Source organism: Pongo abelii, chromosome 15 (genome assembly GCF_028885655.2).
Source record: "Pongo abelii isolate AG06213 chromosome 15, NHGRI_mPonAbe1-v2.0_pri, whole genome shotgun sequence".
In the NCBI taxonomy this organism is placed as follows: domain Eukaryota; kingdom Metazoa; phylum Chordata; class Mammalia; order Primates; family Hominidae; genus Pongo; species Pongo abelii.
The window spans coordinates 61,615,648-61,635,203 of NC_072000.2; the positions used below are offsets into that span (position 1 = coordinate 61,615,648).

A 19,556-nucleotide genomic window follows, 5' to 3' on the forward strand; every position below is an offset into this window, starting at 1 on the left:
GGCTAGAAATTAGAGATATCAGTGAAGAAAGTATTGGATTAAGCAGAGCGAGAGATGATGGGGGCCTTGTATGGGTAGAATAGGAGAGAAGTATATGGACTCAAGAAAGTTTAAGAAATAGAATCAATAGGACATATTAAACAATATGAAACAATATCTAAACAGATGTGGAGGATGAGAAGGCAGAGGTGAGGTTGATCCCTGGCTTAGGCAGCTAGTGAATAATGGTATCATTAACATAGACAGGGAACAAGGCAGACGAAAGGAACAGGTCTGGGGAGGAGTGATGATAAATTCAACTTTGTTTTTGCTATATTTGAGGTATACAAGGAGGCATCCAAGGCAGCTGCAGAAGACATTTGAATAGTCAGAGCTAAAGCTCAAAGGACAAATCTAGGCTGGAGATGAAGATGTTGATGTCATCACCACATGGATGACAGTTGAAGCCATGGGAGTGGAGGAGCTTCCCAAGGGAGAGAGTGTGGAATGAGATGCTAAGAAGGCCAAGGTCTAAACTCAGAGAACGCTGATGGTGATAAGATCAGCCTAGCAAGAAAAGCCAAGGTTAAGCAACGAGGGAGGTAGAAATAGAACCAAAAGAAAGTAGTGGGATTCAAGCAAAAAGAGAGTATTTAGGAAAAAGGAGTGGTCATCGTGTCAAATGTGTCAGAGGGCACAATAAGATAAGGGTTGAAAGAGATCAGTATGATTTTGCAAGAGAGAGGTTGATCATTGGGGAAAGCACTTCCAGAGAATTGATGAGGGCAGAAGGTGTATTGCAGTGGGTTGAAGAGTGAATGGGAGTTGAAGAAGTGACAGCAAATATAAACAACTCTTTCAGGATAGCTCATTCCTGTCCATATCCACTGTGCCATTTTCAAATGTCTACCTCATAGTAAAGATATTTGTAAACTATCTTATCCTCCAAACCACTCTAAGCTCATTAAAAGTACAGATGGGGATTCTATATTTTTACTCCTCATTGTTTCTAGTGTGGGTTTTACATATAGAAAATGCTCTGTTTAAATGTTTAATACATTTCCAGCTTTCAAGTGTGTATTATTTTCACATGTTATTCTCTTAGACAACCTTTTTTGATTGAGTAGGAAGAACTCAGTTTCAGTTGAGAAAAAGATAAGTCCATAATTTAATCGACTCTTATAGTTTCAGGAAATTTTGTGAGTTGGGGGAGGGGGAATTTAAAAAAATCAGAAAACAGAACAAGGACAAATATGTTTTAATAAAAAAATCTATTATGATTATTTACACCAATTCCTTGATAAGCATATAAATGTAAACTTTTATTGTTGGCATTATTTCACATATGATTTATCCAAATTCAGAGTTAATACTGTCGTTTGAGTGTATAGGTAGTGAGACAATTTTGTTATATTCACAGAATATACATACACGTGCATTCAAAATCTGTGCCTCTCTAAGCCAGTGGTATAGACACTGTCCCATTGGCTCTGCCTCTGCCTCGCAGGTGTACGCTGGGATCAGTCACATCATCCACATGCTCCTCACTCTTCTTTTCCTTCAGGCTGTTGATGAACCTCAGGGTGATTTCATCCCATTCTTCAGGCAACAGCATCAGCAGAAACCCAATGCAGATGATGATGGTAGCAGCCAGGCGGACAACATTGAATATCACCTCCTGCTTTAAGAGATCCACAGCTAGGAAGGAAAAATCAAGTCAGTCATTGCCTATGCCTGTTTCTAAGCTTTGAAAACAAGTCACCAAAGTCCGTGTTACTTCTAGAGATTTCCAAGAGTCTTCTTTATTATTTCAAGTTAGTGTTTCCTTTTTCCACATTGTTAGGTTTGCTTTCCATTGCCTGTCTCTAAGTCATGCTTATCCTTCAAGGCTTAGCTCAAATTCCATGTAATCTGACTGACTTACCTCCCCAGTTTTCTCTCAGTACTTTTCCTCTGTACCCCTTTACCCTTCTCCAGTTTCACTGGACCATTGGAGATTTTTCACATGAGCCAAACTTGTTAGTGTCTAAGACTTGTGCAGGCTGTTCTTTTTAAAAATTTAATTGAGGTGAAATTCATATAATATAAAATTAACCATTTTAAAGTGGACTTAGTGGCACTTAGTATATTCACAATATTAAGCAGCCACCAGCTCTCTCTGGTCCCCAAATATCTCCATCGCTTCAAAATGAAAGTCCATATCCATTAACTCCTCAGCTTCTTATCCCAACTCCCCAGCCCTTAGCAACCACCGATCTGCTTTTTTTTCCCCTATAGATTTGCCTATTCTAGTTATTTTATATAAATGGAGTCACATTCTCTGTGTCCTTTTGTGACTGGCTTCTTTCACTTAGCAAAATATTTTTGAGGTCCATCCATGTTGTAGCACGTGTCAGCACCTCATTCCTTCTTATGGCTGAATAATATTTCATTGCATCATAATTTGGTTATTCATTCAACTGCTGATGGACATTTAGGCTTCTCTACCTTTTTGCTATTGTGTATAGGGCTACTATGAACATTTGTGTATGAGGATATTTTTAATCTCTGTTTTCACCTTTTTGGGGTATACACTCAGGAGTGGAGTTGTTGGTCACACATGTACTGTTCTTTTTAGCACGAGCTACCCTTCACTCCTCCTATCTCACTTCATCCAGCTAAACCTCTCCTTAGATCTCTCCCCTTAGGCTTCTTGCAGGAAGCCTTTTGGATGCTCCTCCTGTGTGCCCTTGCAGCATTCAGCACATACCTCTATTAAAGCAATTCTATGTTGTAATTACTCAATTTTTTTTCTTTTTGTCTCCCTCTCCTGAGGGCAGGGACTGTGCCTTATTCAGGACCTGTCACTAGTGTTAGGACAGTTCCTGATGTACACTAATTGCTCAGAAATTATTTGTCAGATGAATGAATGAAACTCCTTGACAACTCCACTCTGATATTTCTTTCCTCTGAATATCTTACAGCCACTGGAGTCTGTGTCACACAATTTGGCATTTAATAATAAATTATTTTGTAGAGTTCCAAGTTGTTTCATGTAGGTTGGCCTTGTTTTACAAATTCAGTCACAAGTGTTTTAAGAGAATAATAATGTATTTTCTTTTCTTTTTTGCAGCCCTGATCACATGATAAATGTTCAATAAACATTTGCTGATTGTCATGGAGGACAGAAAAGTGGCTACCCAAGATTTGAAATTATAGAATTTTAAAGTTAAAAGGACTGTACAATCATCCAGATAATCCATTTGCATTACTTGTTTCACTGGCAGGTTTCTCTAGAAATATCCTGGAAAAATAGCTTCTCTTGTCCCTGAGGTGAGTAAAATTGCTTTTTCCTTATATCTATTCCAGAGGGCCACCTGCTCTGCCCCAGGAGAGCCTTCCGCAGCTCCCCATGGATTGTCTGAGGAGAAGCCAAACCCCATGTACATCCTCTACACTTTCATTAGTGACGGTTACTTGAAAGTCCTATGCCTTTTGTTTCCATAGGACTTCCTCTAAAAATACCACAAAATTAGGTTGTTAGGGAGATTACGTGAAACCCAAATGATACATTTGGTATTTAATTCTAAAAGCACAACCAAGTAAAAACAGTGGTTTTTAGCTGCAGATTTTAAATCTGCTGCATAGTTATTCTGTTGTCTGCCACCTTCATGATATTTAAAAACATCTTCCCAGGCAAGGAACATAATTCACAGTTTCTAGAAGGAACAACTCAGGACACAGAACAAACACAAGCAAGAGACTTGTAGTGGCCAGGATCTGCACATGTCACATGGTACCTGTACCTGCATTTCCAGGAACGCTGAGCACTGTCCCAATGGAGATTAGGATTGGGTATGTCAGCACCACCCCAACATTCACCAGGATGTTGAAGGCTGTAAAATAGAGGAGGAAATACAAGATGAAGGAGAAATAATATGCTGGACTTTTTTCTTCTTATAGTAAGTGAATCAATGTCTTTGCTACATGTGCCTTTTAAGCTGTCTATACCTTTGATCCTCTAATTTTGGACATGGATGCATGTATATTCTACCTGAATTAGTCATTTTCTTCTTTCCTCCTCTGCCCCTCTGTTTACCTGAATCTTGCCAATAGGCTGGCAAAATGTATATGGAGCAAATACAAAGAGGTAAAATAATTGAGTCACAGCACTGCTTATTAGCACTATAAACGTAGGTTGGGGCCAGCCAGAGGTTAAAAGCAGGTGATTGATTGAAGATGGTGCCTCATCTCTTTATTGCTGTGCTATTTTGTGCCACATTCATGGACATTAAATGGCTCTAGTGTTACTGCCTAAAGGAAGGTCTATCCAATGATAGCCTATTCTGTTTTATCCCCTCTCTCTGGAGGTCAGCATCATGTGGGCAAACAAGGGTGGGTTTAAGGCAATTCACTGAATTCCAGAGACTGTCTCCACATCCTGATTTGTGTACAGATAATCAGAGGGCAGATCCACAGAACCAGCTGAAGGTGTAGCTTCATGCTCTTCAATGAATACCTTTTGGACCTCTTTGGTTAAATATAAAATTAGTTAAAATAATCATTTATCCACTTTAAAACTTATCAAAAACACATTTTCAAAATGAAAAAAATTATAAATTACAAAGCATTATTCTAATAGAGTCCACTCAAATGTTTGTTTCACGGGATAGACAGATGAGTTTTAACAATTGTGAAAGGTCCTCAATTCAGAGATCTTCATGACAATGAGGCAAGCATGTTGCCTATATCTCTGTAGAACCAAAAAAAGTTCTAGAAGCATTCCAATTAGGATGATGTATGTTCTTCTATTACCATCTGTAATTCCGGCTTTAAGCCCACTGGGTCACTTGTGCTTGGTAGCTAGAAACAGTGAGTTTGACTTTTACAAGACTTGGGCTCCTTTATATTGTTCATACAATAGTGGCAAGCAAGGCAGAGGGTCTTCCTAAACTAATAACTGCTCCTCATTCCTGACAAAGCTGCGACATAAATGAATATTCCAGCACTTTGACACTCCCCTCAGACTCAGGGAGTCCAACATGGCAAATTCTTACAAATCAGTAATTTATTAAATACAGCACAGGCTCTGCTGAACTCCATAGTATGGGGCCTAGCCTGAGTTTAAGTGCAATTCAGACATGCTAGGTGAATGGATGAGGCTGACTTGCATCTGGGCTAACACATTTCCTGAAAGATAGGTCACCCTGAGAGGAGTGAGGCAAAGTAAACATAAGCAAACAAGAAACCATAGCTACAGGAGATGTGGGGTAGTTCAGGGTGCAGATTGATGTGTATCTCTCAGACCTGTGTCTCAGCCAGATCACATCTGATTTCTATGGAGAAGAGAGGGATGGCAATAAACACTTAGGAATAGGAGCACTGAAGACTGTAAGATCCCAGGGTGTGTAACAGGCTGGAGGGAGGCTATCTCCTCGATTGTCACAGCACAACTTTGGCACAGTGAGCTCTCTGCAGTGCACGGGGGTGGGCCTGGTGGAGCAGCTGCAGTGCTGCTTGGCACTGTACCCAGTGGAGTGTGGAGCTCATACTGCTTGGTGGCGAATGCCAGTGTTCAGCTAGCACCGGTGGCGTCCAGCCTCTGCAGGCTTGCTTAGGAGCATGTATTGGATATGCCAAGGAGTATATGTTGGTGGAGGGCTACTTTGCAGCAGCAAGGTGGAAATCACTTGTGCAATGAGGAGGCTAAAGGTCATTGAAATTTTAGTTAGGATTGTTCCCATTTATGTTGTCTTTGGCCAGAAAATAATCTAGGTGCTTTTAATGAGGATGTTTTGGTCTTGCGGAAATATCGCTATTGATTTCTACTCAATTTAGCAGAGGTTATGAGAGGTGCTAACCATATAATTTTGGCGTTGAAAAGTAGAACTCAAGGGACCAACAATTAATGTTTGATCCTTCTCTTGAGTATTTTCTGTCAAAGACCTACCCTGAGTCTGAGGGGCTGAGCCAGCATAGAAAAAGATGACCCAATCAATACTCTTGCAGGGATGAAAATAAGAACATTTTGCTCTCAGGAATTGCAGTGCTGCTACTATTTCAAATTATGTCACCTCAGTAAAGAAGGTCAGTTGAGGGTTGATGGATGTTCTACAGGTCGAGCATTGTGGGAAAATGTGGAGTGGGCAGAGGGAGTTGACCTCTGAGTAGCACGTGGAAATAGAAGCGGCATGAAAAGGATTTCTATGAAGAGAGGGATGAGGGATGAGCAACAACATTGGGTTGTTGCTGTTTTTTAACTGCTTGGTGAGAGAAGAGCAGCCTTGTTATTTTTCAGGCTCCTCTCACATCAAGTGACAATAGCAGCACAGCTTAAAAGTCAGATCCTGGAGCTCAGGTGAAGCAGCCAGCCTCAGAGTTATAGGAAGCTGGCAATGAAGACATTACAAGGACTCCAGGTGACTTTTTCTTGGCCATTAACTAGGCACTGTCTACTCAGCCAGGATCACCAAGCCCAGTGCATGCTGCTGTTTCTATACTGGCAATGTCTTCCTATCACAAATCCATCCTCCATTCTCAGCCAGAGTGAGCTGTTTCATATGCAGATATGAGCCTATCACCAACCTGCTTAAAGATTACTAAGTGGACTTTAAATCCAAACACCTCAAAATGGCTTTCCAGGCTCTTCCCAATCTGCTTCCCTCTTAAATAGCGTCTCCCTCCCCCACTTCCTTCCTTTCTTCCGAACTCCGTGCTCCCACCAGTTTGAACCACTCTGAGTTCTTTGAATGCACCATCTACTCCCTAACCTCTGCCCAACACACCATGGCACACATGGAACATTATAACATGATACAGTGTATTAGAAAGAACGAATGAGGCTGAAGAAGAAGAATGGATTGAAGGCCAGTGGTATACAGAGAGGCCTGGGCCGCCAGTGCACACCTTAACTCATGGGAGGCATACTAGTTGGATAGCTTGAACCTAATCAACCAGTAGCTTGCAAAGAACCTTCTAAACATGACTAACGACATTGAACAACATAAGTTTTGGGAACTAGAGCACAGAGTTACCCAAGGAAAGAATCCTATGATGATAATCTAACTAGCCAAAGAAAGATTGAGTGATATAGGGAATGGAAGGCAAAACCTGAGGCCACTTACCCAGCCACAGCCCTGCCATCCCACAGAGACAGCCCCATGGCAGAGCTGCAAAAGAGGACCAGTGTTCCACCTTGGTGAAATACAAGATGACTGGGGTGAAGGAGATGAAGATCAAATTGAAGAAACCCAAGGTGGAGACAAAGTGTGCGGCTTCCCCAAAGTTGGCACTTCCGAGAAACATTTTAAACAAGACCTGGAATGAGAAAGAAACTCTACAGCCACACAGAAACTTAGCCAGAGCAGAAAGGTAAGTCTTACTGTTCCATACTGTGAGCTAACTGGCCCACAGTTTATTCGCCATTTCTTCTTGCCCTGACATCTTCACAGCACTAGATGGGCTGTTGAGATAAGGAATTAAAATACTCCATATCCTTCATGTGAAATAGCAAATGTCATAAAATGAATTTCTTATGGTGCCGAAAACTGCTGGGTAGTGTACATTGTGTTTAGTGCCACCATCAGTGATGGGTATCAGGCGAATGATAAATAAGAGGCCAGACAAGCCCAGAAAAATCTTCTAGGATTGACAGGCCATTAATCCTTACCTTAAAGCATGGGATTTGTTTTATCCTTATTTTGATAGATACTGAAAACTAAATTGGACAGAGAGACCCTGTCATTATGTTGTTGAGAGAACAGTATTTATGCCTTGGATTTATAAGCAATTTTCTTTGTGAGCTCAAAATGACTTCACAAATATGGTGCTGTTCCCCAGATTAAAAAACAGTTTTTATATATTATAAACCTGTGTGCAGAGGAAGATGGCAAGGAGAAGCAAATGGCTAACATAAAATCACACAACAGATTACAGAGAAAGCCAGGGGTATAGTCCATATTTCTTAGCTTCTTAAGCCCACCACTCCCTATACTAATCCTGTAACAACACAGAGTGAAGCAGATCTCTTCTGCCTGGAATTATATTATGCTGCAGATATGATTTGGTGCATGTCAGAATGAATACATTCTGTAACCTGGTAAGGGGAAATCCCTCTGTAAGAGAGCCACTCTGGTCATATAGCAATCCCAGGTACTGCTTCTAATTTCAACTGAACTAATTATTTTTTTCTGTTGAAAGACTTAATCAAAAGAATTTGAGCACGTGGTAGTCTTGGGTCACATCAGACATCTTGGTGGATCTCGGTTGGGGAGCAAGTTAGACAGTAATGGCCATTGAGTGAACATTTGTCAAGCTTATCACACAGAATCAATGGGCCAAGAAATGTCAATATGGAAATAGACTTCATGCCCTCTGAGACACAGTGTTGGTTAATAATCAGAACAGGCTTCCAGGAGGGACAAAAAGGGTATTTTTCTGCCTTTCAGAGAGTGTTTTCTCATTGAAACACCAAGAGAGGTGAAATTGGAACAGTTCTTTAATACATCCAGAAAGTTGACTTTTAAAAGTAGAGCTTTGGGGAATAACCTTTTAGATCTGCTCTCTTAGTGCTCACTTCTGAAGTCAGGTGCCATGACTGAATAGAATTTTCTTTGATGACAGGGAACTCCAGTGGAAAAAAAAATGGTGGGTACATACAGCAGACGTAGAGCATCCACCAGAGAGAAAAAGAGGTTCTTCATTTTGCTAGTAACACGAGCTCCTGTGGCATGGGGTTAATACGTGCCAAACAGCTCTCTAGTGACAGCTTATTTCTAACACCTCTTTTGAGTTAAAATAATGACTATAGATAATTAAATTAAAAAACACAGGGAGAGAAGATGCCTTTCTAATGTTCCTGCTATAACTGCCTGATAAATGAGGGATTAGGGCATAGCACATGGGCTTAGAAGTTGGCTAGTCCAGAGTTTAAGTCTTGGCTCTATCACTATTTGGCTGTATGATTTGGGGCAAGTTATGTAATCTTTCAAAGCCTCAGTTTCCTCATCTGGAAAGTGGAAATAAGTATTTATGCCTCATAAGGTTGTATTAACACAGGCAAAGTTTTCAGGCAGGTACCCATCACATAACAAATACTTAATTTACTTACTATTATTTCAACACATCTATTTTCTTTCTAATCAATGATTACATCGTACTTTCTTACTTTAGTACTCAAGTCTAAGTCATGAGTGACAGTTGCTTTCAAAAGAAAGTACACAACATACCTTATATAATGCAGATGTAGAGGCTGAGCCCACTGCAAATGCCACTCCTATGATGGAATCAGCATGGAAATTATCTGCATACGCCATCATGACAATGCCGGTAATTGCCATTATTGCAGCAACTATCTGTCAAATAGGATGCAAAGAAACAGAAAAGCAATGATGCCTCTGTATCCTAGAGCAGGCAATTCAAGACTTCCTGAAAGCTGCTAAGTACTTCCTTAAACCTAATTACCTTTTGTACATCACTTTTTAAATGTAGGAAGGCTCAGTATTAGAAATAAATCAATATGTTCATGAGATATCCAGGCACAGAATATAAAATCTGTTCACATTCTAATTAAAGACTAGTAGTTTTCTTATTTTTAATATATTTTTACTTTTTTAGGCCTGATAATTTTAATTTTTTAGCTCAAGCTTTCTAGAGACCAACATTTGTACTGGTGAAATAAATTTAATAGGAAGTCACTTCTAAGCGTTTTCATCTCTTCCGTATTTCATCTATTCTTTTTCCTCCAATTCAGCATACATTTTAATCAGCTCCTTGGCTCAATGTATGTTTCTGAAGATCTCCATCTAATCAGGACCTGATTAGAGAAGCATGATATTGATACAGCTAAGAGGCAAAATTTAGGCCAATGGGAAAAAAGAAAGAAAATAAATTCTCATAGAGATTTATAGAGGAGCAAGCTGAGTCTGCACTGTCACTTGGAATGTCAAATGGAAGCCAGTACTTCCTTTTGTTCACGTGAAAATTAATTCAGTTTTTCAGAAAAACCACTGAAAGATAATTTCATTTAATTACTCTAGAGCATTAACTGCATAAAGTGAAATATTCATAATTCAACTGAAGTCATCATTGTTTACTGTAAATTGATGATCCTTGCTATATTCAAAACAGGAGTCTACTCCCTTAGTGAAATGCTGGTTTGTGTCGTCTCTTTATCTTGAACTAGTTCTACTGGAAAGCAGTTCAGAGCTACAGCAAACAGTAAAATGATGCTGGAACAGGTGACAATATGTCATTTCCTTGTGAAATGGTTTCACTGACTTTAAAATCCAGATGAAAATTTGTGAGAAATTTAAACCTACATAGTGATTAATTTTTTTAAGCTTCAGTTCTGAGTATTCCCGAGTAAAGAAATTCTTCAGTTCTGAGTATTCCCAGTAAAGAAATTTCCAAGTAAAGATAGCTTTTTCACATATGTGATTTTCGGGGGCCCTTTTGAACACTATTAGTGAATTATTTTTTATAACATGTAGATTTTTAACATGTAATCACTGACTCGCTTGAAGCCAGTGCAAAGTATGTTCCCAATTACATAGAATTCAGACGCTGCTAAGGCATGTCTTTTGTTAGTGGCCACCAAAAGCAAGGGCCCACTTGGTTTCAGAGTAGCTCCACATTAAAGTGTCCTTAATGAAAAACAGCAGGAGTACTTGAGAACAGACGTAGACATGTCAGCAGTGAAAAACCATCTTCATTAAACATTATCCAGGAGGCTGCTTGATGGGAAGTGGTTTTCTTGCTGAGTGAATATCATATTCTCTGAAGCTGCCGGGTGTGTGTTCTGGTTAGACTTGGCCTTAAACTATAAGGAATAGAATTTAAGAATTTAGGTGTCAAGGAGATTTCTAAATAAGTAATAGACTCATCAATAAACACAGTGAGGGGGGGTTATCTAGACCTGGATAAAGGTCTAGACGCATCAGTAAACACAGTGAGGGGGTTATCTAGACCTGGAAATTCTATGAGGGTTATCATTTTCCTTGATTTGGGGATTTGCAACAGTTCTTTGGGGGATCTGATTTCAGGGAAATAAAAAAGGCACGTTAGATATTGGCATATCCTGATTTGGTTTTGTTTAAATGATGATCACTGGTTAGTGTTCATGTGCACAAATAGATTTCCTTCATAAGACTGAACTAATGGGATAACACATTTGAGTTAATGTTTGTTTTCTTTTAGCTAAGCGTTGCATTTTCTAGGTCAAATAAACAAGTGGTTACTTCAAGCCAAGGTTAACAAAACTGTAAATCCTAACGAACTTTCACATGATGTGCTATTTTATATTTTAAATTATTAAAAGCATTCTATAATACATAATACATGGGTTTAGGCAATTACACACTATAGTATGTAATTCTGGATTTAGAAAATTGTGAAAACCAATTAAAAAACCCCAAAGCAAAAAACAAAATGCTGTCTAGAAAAGGACAGGCAGTTGGTTTCATTATCCCCAAGATATGACCACAGGTAGAAACTCTTCCTTTTCTGAGTTAGCCACTAGTAAAAATAGATATGCATGAAATTTCTATTATGTTTCCTCAAGATAGGAATTGAACATGGGTAAAGATTACATAACTCTGTAGCAATTCAAAATTGTAACCATAGTGAGCCTCTTAAAGATCTTCATTACTCGTTATATTCAAGTGCTTGTGAAAATATTAGCCTGGACTACTTAAATTGACATATCAATTACAGCAGTGTCTCTTTCAATTGCCTTCACAGAGAGAAGCATTTTTCACTTTAGGGGGTCAGACAATGCTGTTAAGTTCTGAAAGAATGAAAATCTTGAATATTTGAAATGTTAGAAAAATTCTCCATGACATGAGCAGTAATTTTTAAGTTATATAGTAGGTTCCTAGGGCAGGGTGCGAGTGGAGGGTATAGTGGGAATAGATAAATTATTTGCCACATTTTAGTTTAAATTTCAAAAATATCTGATAGGTCAAATTCTCTATGGCTATATTTTAAGAAATTTTAAATATATTTCTTATCTATACGGTTGTTGTAAGTGAAGGAAGAGATCTCAACTAATCTTGAAAATGAGGAAAAATTGTGGAGTGGTTGTTTGGGTGATCTCAGAATGGCTCTGCTTGGCACCACTGGTTTAACTTTAGAGAGTAAATACTCTTTAGATGTCTGGAGAACAAATATCCTAAGCACGTATCAGTCACACACATTTTCAGAATCAATCAGTCATCAAAGAGGGATTAATAATCTGTTCTTCTCAACAGAAAAACACAAAACGACTCTTCTTGGCCTCAGCTTTCTGGAAATGTGTCTGCAGGAAGCCAGTGCCTAAAATATTGTGTCAAAAATGCTCATATGTGTTCATTCACAAGAAGACAACCACTAAAGCGCTCCTGGGACACATTAACATCCATGAGAGGAATTCTTCTGGTGAAAATACACCATCTAGTGGTGCCACCTGCTCGGCTTCTGAAAAATGTGGGTCTCTTGACAATCTATTCCAGTTCCAGCCTCTTAACCAACCGGAAGTGTCTAAATAAGATGGAAAACAAGGCCAGGCACAGTGGCTCACGCCTGTAATCCTAGCACTTTGGGAGGCCCAGGTGGGTGGATCACTTGAGGTCAGGAGTTCGAGACCAGCCTGGCCAACAATGGCGAGACCCCGTCTCTACTAAAAATATAAAAATTAGCCATGCTTTGGTGGCACATGCCTGTAATACTGGCTACTCTGGAGGTTGAGGCAGGAGAAGCTATTGAATCTGGGAGGTGAAGGTTGCAGTGAGCTGAGATCACATCACTGCACTCCAGCCTGGGCAACAGAATTAGACCCTGTCTCAAAAACAAACAAAAAAGATGGGGGAAAAAAAAAACAACTCACCATTACCGTTATCTGAACCTGGCTTAGGTGAGAATGTTAGTAACCATAGTGACCATAAAACTGCCAGTGCCTCCATTTAAAATGTTTAAACCTCTCTGCCCTCACACACTGTGGTGTGCCCACCTGGGGTGAGTCATTGACGGAAGAGGATTTATTTAGCCCATTATCCCAGCATGCCAGTTGAGTGGCGTGGCCTCGTGAGCCAGCTATCTTCCTCTGCAGGCTGGGGCCCTCAGACAGCTCTCTGCACCAATTTTCAGAGCCAATCAGAGGGGATCCGTGTGGCCATTTGAGTCTGTTCCTAAAGCCCAAAGAGGGCTTTACCAGTGGACATTTGGTGATCTCACTGTACTAAATGCCACCTGTGACCCTAGATGGAGGGTGTTTCTTTTCTCTTTCAAATAATTAGTTTGTACAGATAAAGACTAAAGAAATATCTGGCTTTTGGCCGTTTTTGTTTTCTTTTATCTTTTTTCTCTTTTGGCTCAGGCCATCAAAAGCTCACAAAGGTTTGGTCCTTGTCTGCATCTCCATGAGGGTTTATCAACCTGATCCCATTCACTATGGTTCCCATTCACAGATGGTTTTTCACAATTCTTATTTGCATGACAGTTCCAGCTCTTTTAGGGTCCAAGGCATTGGATGAACCTTTAGTTGCTTCTCTTCCTACAGTGTTCCTTTAAGATTTTAAAGGTCAAAATGACTGATTATAATCCAAACATGTTTCCTGACTTTGCCTTGAGGCTAATTCTGCTTCTTGAAGCTAGGTGAGTATGAAGCAGCTGGTTCACAAATGAACCCTTGAATTCCAAAGCCTACAGCAGCCCCTAAAAATGCAGATCTCAGACCACACTGCTGGCAGCTGCTGTACTCAAGTTGAAGACTAAAGGTCAGTAGTTGAGGTTGGGACACACGTTAATAGTTTGACGAATGAGAAACATGCTGATGATTATCTCTCTGGGTAAATTTAGATACAGTCTATTTTCAAGGAACTATGGCTATACAGAATCCTTAAACTTCTGCATATGTTATATTTAAAGTTCTATGAAAAACTATCTTTTTTACTCAGATTCAATTAAACTGAACAAGTGCCGAAATGTGAAAAATAAGAGGTGTGGCAATCTATAGCTGTCCAGATGCTGTGTGTGAGAGGGGGAAGGGGGGTACCTTGGATAGCAGCAAACCCAAGGGATGCTTGGCCTCTGAACTCCCCCTCTCCCTACATGCATGGATTTTTATCTGAATAAAATCCATTTGAAAATGATCTCAAAGGGAGACCTGGATGTCAAAGATGTAAAGAAATCCCACGAAGAAAGATTGAAGGATATATGTGGAGGGTAGACACATTGACTGCACCTTGTTGAAGGGGTTACAGATTCCTTGTGGGTGTAAAATTGGACAGCCAGCACAACCCAGCTGTCTCCTCTCTTGGCTGTATTCATAAGTCACTGTCCTGCCAAGATAGGGATAAGAGGGAGGATGACTCCCACTGTCCATCCTCCACTGCCTCTTCCAGGAAGCATGGAAGCTCTGGGTAGAGAATTCTGCATTGCACACGAATAAAGAGGAACCAAAAGCAAGACGGAAACAAATTGTCAAGTTATGTGTCATCTTAATTCTTAATATTTAATATCAGCATAAATCAGTAGCAGCTCAGCTCCAATGTACTGTTTTAGCCTTCTGGGGCCCAATTTGAATTCAAAGAAGTACATGCTATACCATGAAAGATTCAGTTTAACTGATATACTTCAGTCAGATTTTGGTAGATCCTGGAAAGTCTTTGAAAACAGCGATAGTTTGGGAAGCTGACTGCATGGGGACCCAAATATAGCTGGAAAATATGTGGCTCCCAAGCCAGAGGGACACTAATTCATTTCATAATCTGCTAAGACAGTTGGGATCTGCTGAACCATCCACCAACCACCAACATTCTCCATATCTTCAAGGAAATTGGAAAATATAAGAAAAATTTGAATGAATAATATAAAAAAATAAGAGAGGGACAAAATCTGAAAGAAAGTTTCTACCATTCTAGTCTGGCATCTACTTTTTATTGGCGTAAAACAGATACCAACAGCAGAGAAGAAAGCTCCCAGCCAGTGGCACATTCCCCTTGGGAAGAACCTTTTTTTTAAAAAAAGAAAAATTAAGATGGGTTCTCTGGTTCTTACGAATTTAAGAACTCTAGCTAAACATAATAAGGTCTGAGAGACAGGAGAACACCTATTTTCAAGACTGCGAGAGCTGGATTATCACTTTCTAACATTTTTGCAATCAAAAAATTATCTTTTAAAGAAGTTTACTAATTTTCATGGGATGATCACAGATTAGCTGCAAGCAATTGCTCATGAAAGGGCTTTTTAACACATCATAGATTACCAATAAATGGGCTGAAATGACTTCATACTAAATGTAAAACAGATTACCTTTCCATCTGTAATTCAGTGTTCAAAAGAAACAAAATATTAATAAGTTATTCATAATACATAATTCATTTTTATGTGAGCATTAGTAATTCTGGCCTACTTGTGGTCCAGATAAACCCATATTTATGATGTTGTAACTTAAAGTGTCTTTCACTCTGTTCACGGTGTTCTTTTTACATAAAAAAAAAAATTAGAAGTAGGGAAGGCCATAGCTTCTCATTTTAAATGTGCTCATTCCTGGGGTGCTAAGCATATGAAAATTATAATCCAACAAACATCTGTTTCTAAACTACTGATGCTTTAGCATGAACCAGAAATATAAATTTTAATCTGATGACTGAAAGCATCCCTTTAACTGTTTTTTTTCTTTTCTTTTTTTTTTTTTTTTTGAATAGTCCAGTGGGATGACATCTGGAGGGGCTATGCTTTAGATTATTCATAGATGTGGGCAATAAGAGCCACATTTATGTTGTCAGTGCTGTTTGCCCTCCTTTAATTTCTCAAATGACCTAATTATATGTGTTCTCAATATGTCTTGGGAGGAAAATAATTGCTGATACTGTCAAAGGCAAAATGCTGAATTTGTTTCAGTGCTTCTCACATTCCATGGCCTGATTATGGGCATCATTAAATTACACTTTACCATTCTTCCGGAACATGGCATTGAACATGTCCTAATGTTTCACAGTGAGAAGTGAAGCACTTCCTCTTACTTAGAAAGAAAAATATTTGATTTTTAGAGGATGCCTGACACTAATGCTGACTATTCTGCTATCTATGATGTCTTCACTTATGGATATATTTATTAACAAGTACTTATTAGCTATTTAACATTTCCTCTATTGAGTGTTATTAATTACAGATGCTGTATTAGTTTCCTAAGGTTGCTATAACAGATGCTGTATTAGTTTCCTAAGGCTGCTGTAACAAATTACCACAAACTTGGTGACTTAAAACAACAGAAATTTATACTCTCACGGTTCTGGAGGCCAGAAGTTCAAAATACAGCTGGGACCAAAGGCATCTCTAAGGAAGGATACAGTCCTTGCCTCTTCCAGGGTTCTGGTGAGTGTCCCGGCATTCCTGGCTGGTGACCACATCACTCCAATCTCTGTGTCTGTGATCACATTGCCGCCGCCTCCTCTTCTGTGTGTGTCTCTTTTGTGAGTCTCTCATAAGGACACTTGTTATTGGATTTAGGTCCCACTCACATAATCCAATATGATGTCCCCTTTTCAAGATCCTTAAGTTAATAATATCTGCAAGGACCCTTTATCCAAATAAGGTCGCAGTGACAGATTTTGGATTTAGGTCCCACTCAGATAATCCAATATGATGTCCCCTTTTCAAGATCCTTAAGTTAATAATATCTGCAAGGACCCTTTATCCAAATAAGATCGCAGTGACAGATTTGGGGGATTAAGATGTGGACAGATCTTTTTTGGAGTCACCATTCAACCCACTGCAGATGGCAAATTTTAAATGGCAATGGTTGGTAGCCTATAGGCAGATTTTTGATTTTTAAAATCTGCTATTTAAAGATAAGTTACACAGTTGTTTTCTTTTTCTCTAAAATACCTCAAATAAACACTACCTTTTTGGATGTAACCTCTTGCATCAGTGAGGTCCATGGTTAAATGTGTTTATTTGCTTTAATACAACGGATTTTATTGCTGGTATATCTAATGGTGAAAATATGGATTTAATGTTGGTATTTGCATGCCACTAAAAGAACAAAAGAGCCTCCAAATCTCTCTTCTCCCCTCTTCTGACAAGGCTCTCCAGGTTCTTATGGGTGGTCCATGATAGTGAAAGACAGTGAAAAGAAAGATCTCAGAAGTATGAACTCATTTACTATATCCTCAAATATCAATCGAACCCCCACTTTGTGCCCTGTAATATTCTAGACATTGGAAATAGAGACAGCTGACTTCCTAGGGGATGACTTGTGTTGATATACAGGGCCTTGTGCTTGGAAGGTCCCCACCCTTGGCTCAATGCTCTGTTGTTGTTATCTTAAAATTATTAATATTCATTTTGCACTGGGCCCCATGGATTATGTAGCACATCTTGAAAATAACAATGGACAATATAGGAAAGCTTCCAGCTCTCAAGGACTTGTCAGGGTATCTGATGGTAGACAGCCAGCACCAGTGCCCCAGACATAAATATGTGATGCTGAGCCCTTTGGGGGTCAAATCTAAGATAAGCCAGTAAAGAATGTAGTATCACATTTGGATATACTGTCATGGTATCATGGACTGACTCACAGTTTCTGATTTTGTCTTCTATCAAAACTTTCTACTTATTAATATGAAGCTTCATTTCTAAATTTCAGAGCAGCATCTCCCAAGATACAATCAGAATTGTCTGTTTTCTTAAGAAAATATTTCAGGGTTAATGACCATCATAAACCCTCTCTCTAACATAGACATTAGTTTCAGCATTTGGGAGGGGGAAAGGACCTTGGAATCATTGCCAATAAGAGCAATGTTTTTATAACAAAATATGTTTCAAATTCTATCTTGGACATCTCTTTCAGAGAAGATAAGTTGTGTAATATTGATACTCTGAGAAAAGGCAATTCATTTATACCTCCTTCTAAAGAAGTGTTGTCTCAATATTTTCATCATAGTGGCATGCCGGATTATATGAATGAGATCTGGCTCCTTAAATCTTCAGGGCTTCCAAGCAATCTATTTTTAACATAGAACAAGCATATAAATATATATGTTTTTAATCCGTATTACTCCTGAAAGGAATAAACTCAGAACTGAAGTTGTTGGTGGAAGTTTAATGCAGTTCAATTAAGGATTTGTATCCAAAAGAAGTTGTTGCTTGTACTTCCATTTCTGCATTAGTCACACTAGATATATAGTCACTTTTAACAGCATTGTGCCATTACCAGTGACTTTAATTACTGTTTGGTAATCTTATCTACTCTTACACCAATATTAATTAAATCCATCTGGTGGGGGGAATGGGGGTCATCTCAACATATGTTGATTGAAAAATGCAAACCATAATCTTTATAGTGGCTAATTTTCTGAGACCCTTCATTCCTGAGGACAGAAGGAGTTGATCACACCATTAATGCTAAAAATTAATTCTAATGTAGGAACTTGTTTTCTCTGCCTGTTTTAGTGCCTCCTGTTGGAATCAGCTCACTAACCAGTGGAAACAAACCGTTTATGCTTCCATGATGTTGTAACTGCCTGGGCTTTCTAATGCATCTTCAGATTTCAGTTTGTACTCAGAACAAGTGAGAAAAGTTTTACAGAAACTCCACGAAACAAAGCAGACAGGCTCTCCTGAAGCCAAGGATTTATGAAAAAGGCAGGCGTCGCGCATTGAATCAAGTATGCCATTACCCTCACTCCCATGAACCTGTCTTTCAGCACAATCCACGACAGCAAGAAGACAAAGGCTTTGTTACAACAGAACAGAGCGGAGACATCCGTGGCCGTCAGCTTCTTTAAAGCCAGTAAATAAAGGTAATTAGTCAAAGTCCATAGAATAGAAAAGGGAGCAGTTCTTTTAAGAAAGAGTTTCAGCGTCAGACCATCTTCACCAAAAATCCGACTGCATTCCCTAGGAAAGAAAAGAGAAGTTAATATCCAGGTACTGATGGTGACAATTATATGACTCATCGCATCAGGTAAGAGCACAAACACTCAATACCCATCCTTCATTGTGAAGTACACTGAACCCAGTTCTGAAATCTCCAGGCTTCAGGGAGTGTATGAGGTTCCTTGGAAAATAGCCCACATGTGCTCAAGCACAGAGTTAGGCTCTCTTCTCTGAGATATTCTCTGGAGGTTGCCTGAAAAGCCATTCTGTCGTTTTTGAGCATTCCCAGAAGAGCCTGGAGAAATACAGAAATTGGTAGTTGCTGAAATCACTAGCTATTGGAAGAGGGAGAAGATTCTTTTCCAGTGGGCAAATGAGAGAGGGTCAAGGCTGCTACTACTCTGTGAACAGGCTACAGACAACTCCTAGAACCCGGAGGGAAAGGGACTCTCATACATCTGTGCAGCACACATGTTTTTGGATTTTACTTCTAAGACACTAAGCCTCTTTCTAATATATCTGCCCAATTGACTAATTTTTTTTCCTGCTAGCATTTTTAAGGCAGAAAAATTAAGAAAGTCTCTGTGAAAACTCCCACATGATAAAAACTATAATAGAAAACTCAGGTTGTACTTATATACAAACATTTGGCCCTTTTGGAGGAATTGTCTAAATTCGGTGTGAGAAAATGGTCACTTCAATTGTTAAATCTTCGGTTTGTTTGATTTTTCAATTAAGTT

At 39.2% G+C, this 19,556-nt stretch overlaps 1 protein-coding gene and 1 long non-coding RNA gene across 5 annotated transcripts in view; one reads left to right on the forward strand and one right to left on the reverse strand.

Annotated features, from left to right (window-relative positions):
* Window positions 1-1,220: 1,220 nt before the first annotated feature.
* Window positions 1,221-19,556, reverse strand: part of SLC35F4 (solute carrier family 35 member F4) — a 304,687-nt gene continuing 286,351 nt past the window's right edge. For 2 of the 3 annotated variants that reach the window (XM_002824783.4, XM_009249109.4), the window contains exons 4-8: window positions 18,618-18,837; window positions 9,186-9,311; window positions 7,083-7,275; window positions 3,765-3,854; window positions 1,221-1,677 (exon numbers count right to left, since the gene is read on the reverse strand). In XM_002824783.4, the coding sequence (XP_002824829.2) occupies window positions 1,436-1,677; window positions 3,765-3,854; window positions 7,083-7,275; window positions 9,186-9,311; window positions 18,618-18,837 (871 nt within the window). In that variant the 3' untranslated portion in view covers window positions 1,221-1,435. The remainder of the gene's footprint in view (window positions 1,678-3,764; window positions 3,855-7,082; window positions 7,276-9,185; window positions 9,312-18,617; window positions 18,838-19,556) is intronic. The other variant, XM_024231734.3, reaches the window with a different exon arrangement.
* Window positions 1,457-18,622, forward strand: LOC129049776 (uncharacterized). Of its 2 annotated transcripts, none has more exons than XR_008513085.2 (6): window positions 1,457-1,793; window positions 3,092-3,291; window positions 3,777-3,920; window positions 7,109-7,329; window positions 12,207-16,311; window positions 18,391-18,622. It is a non-coding gene; the product is annotated as an uncharacterized LOC129049776 (long non-coding RNA). The 2 variants fall into 2 exon arrangements; XR_008513086.2 differs by having other exon boundaries at window positions 1,457-1,695.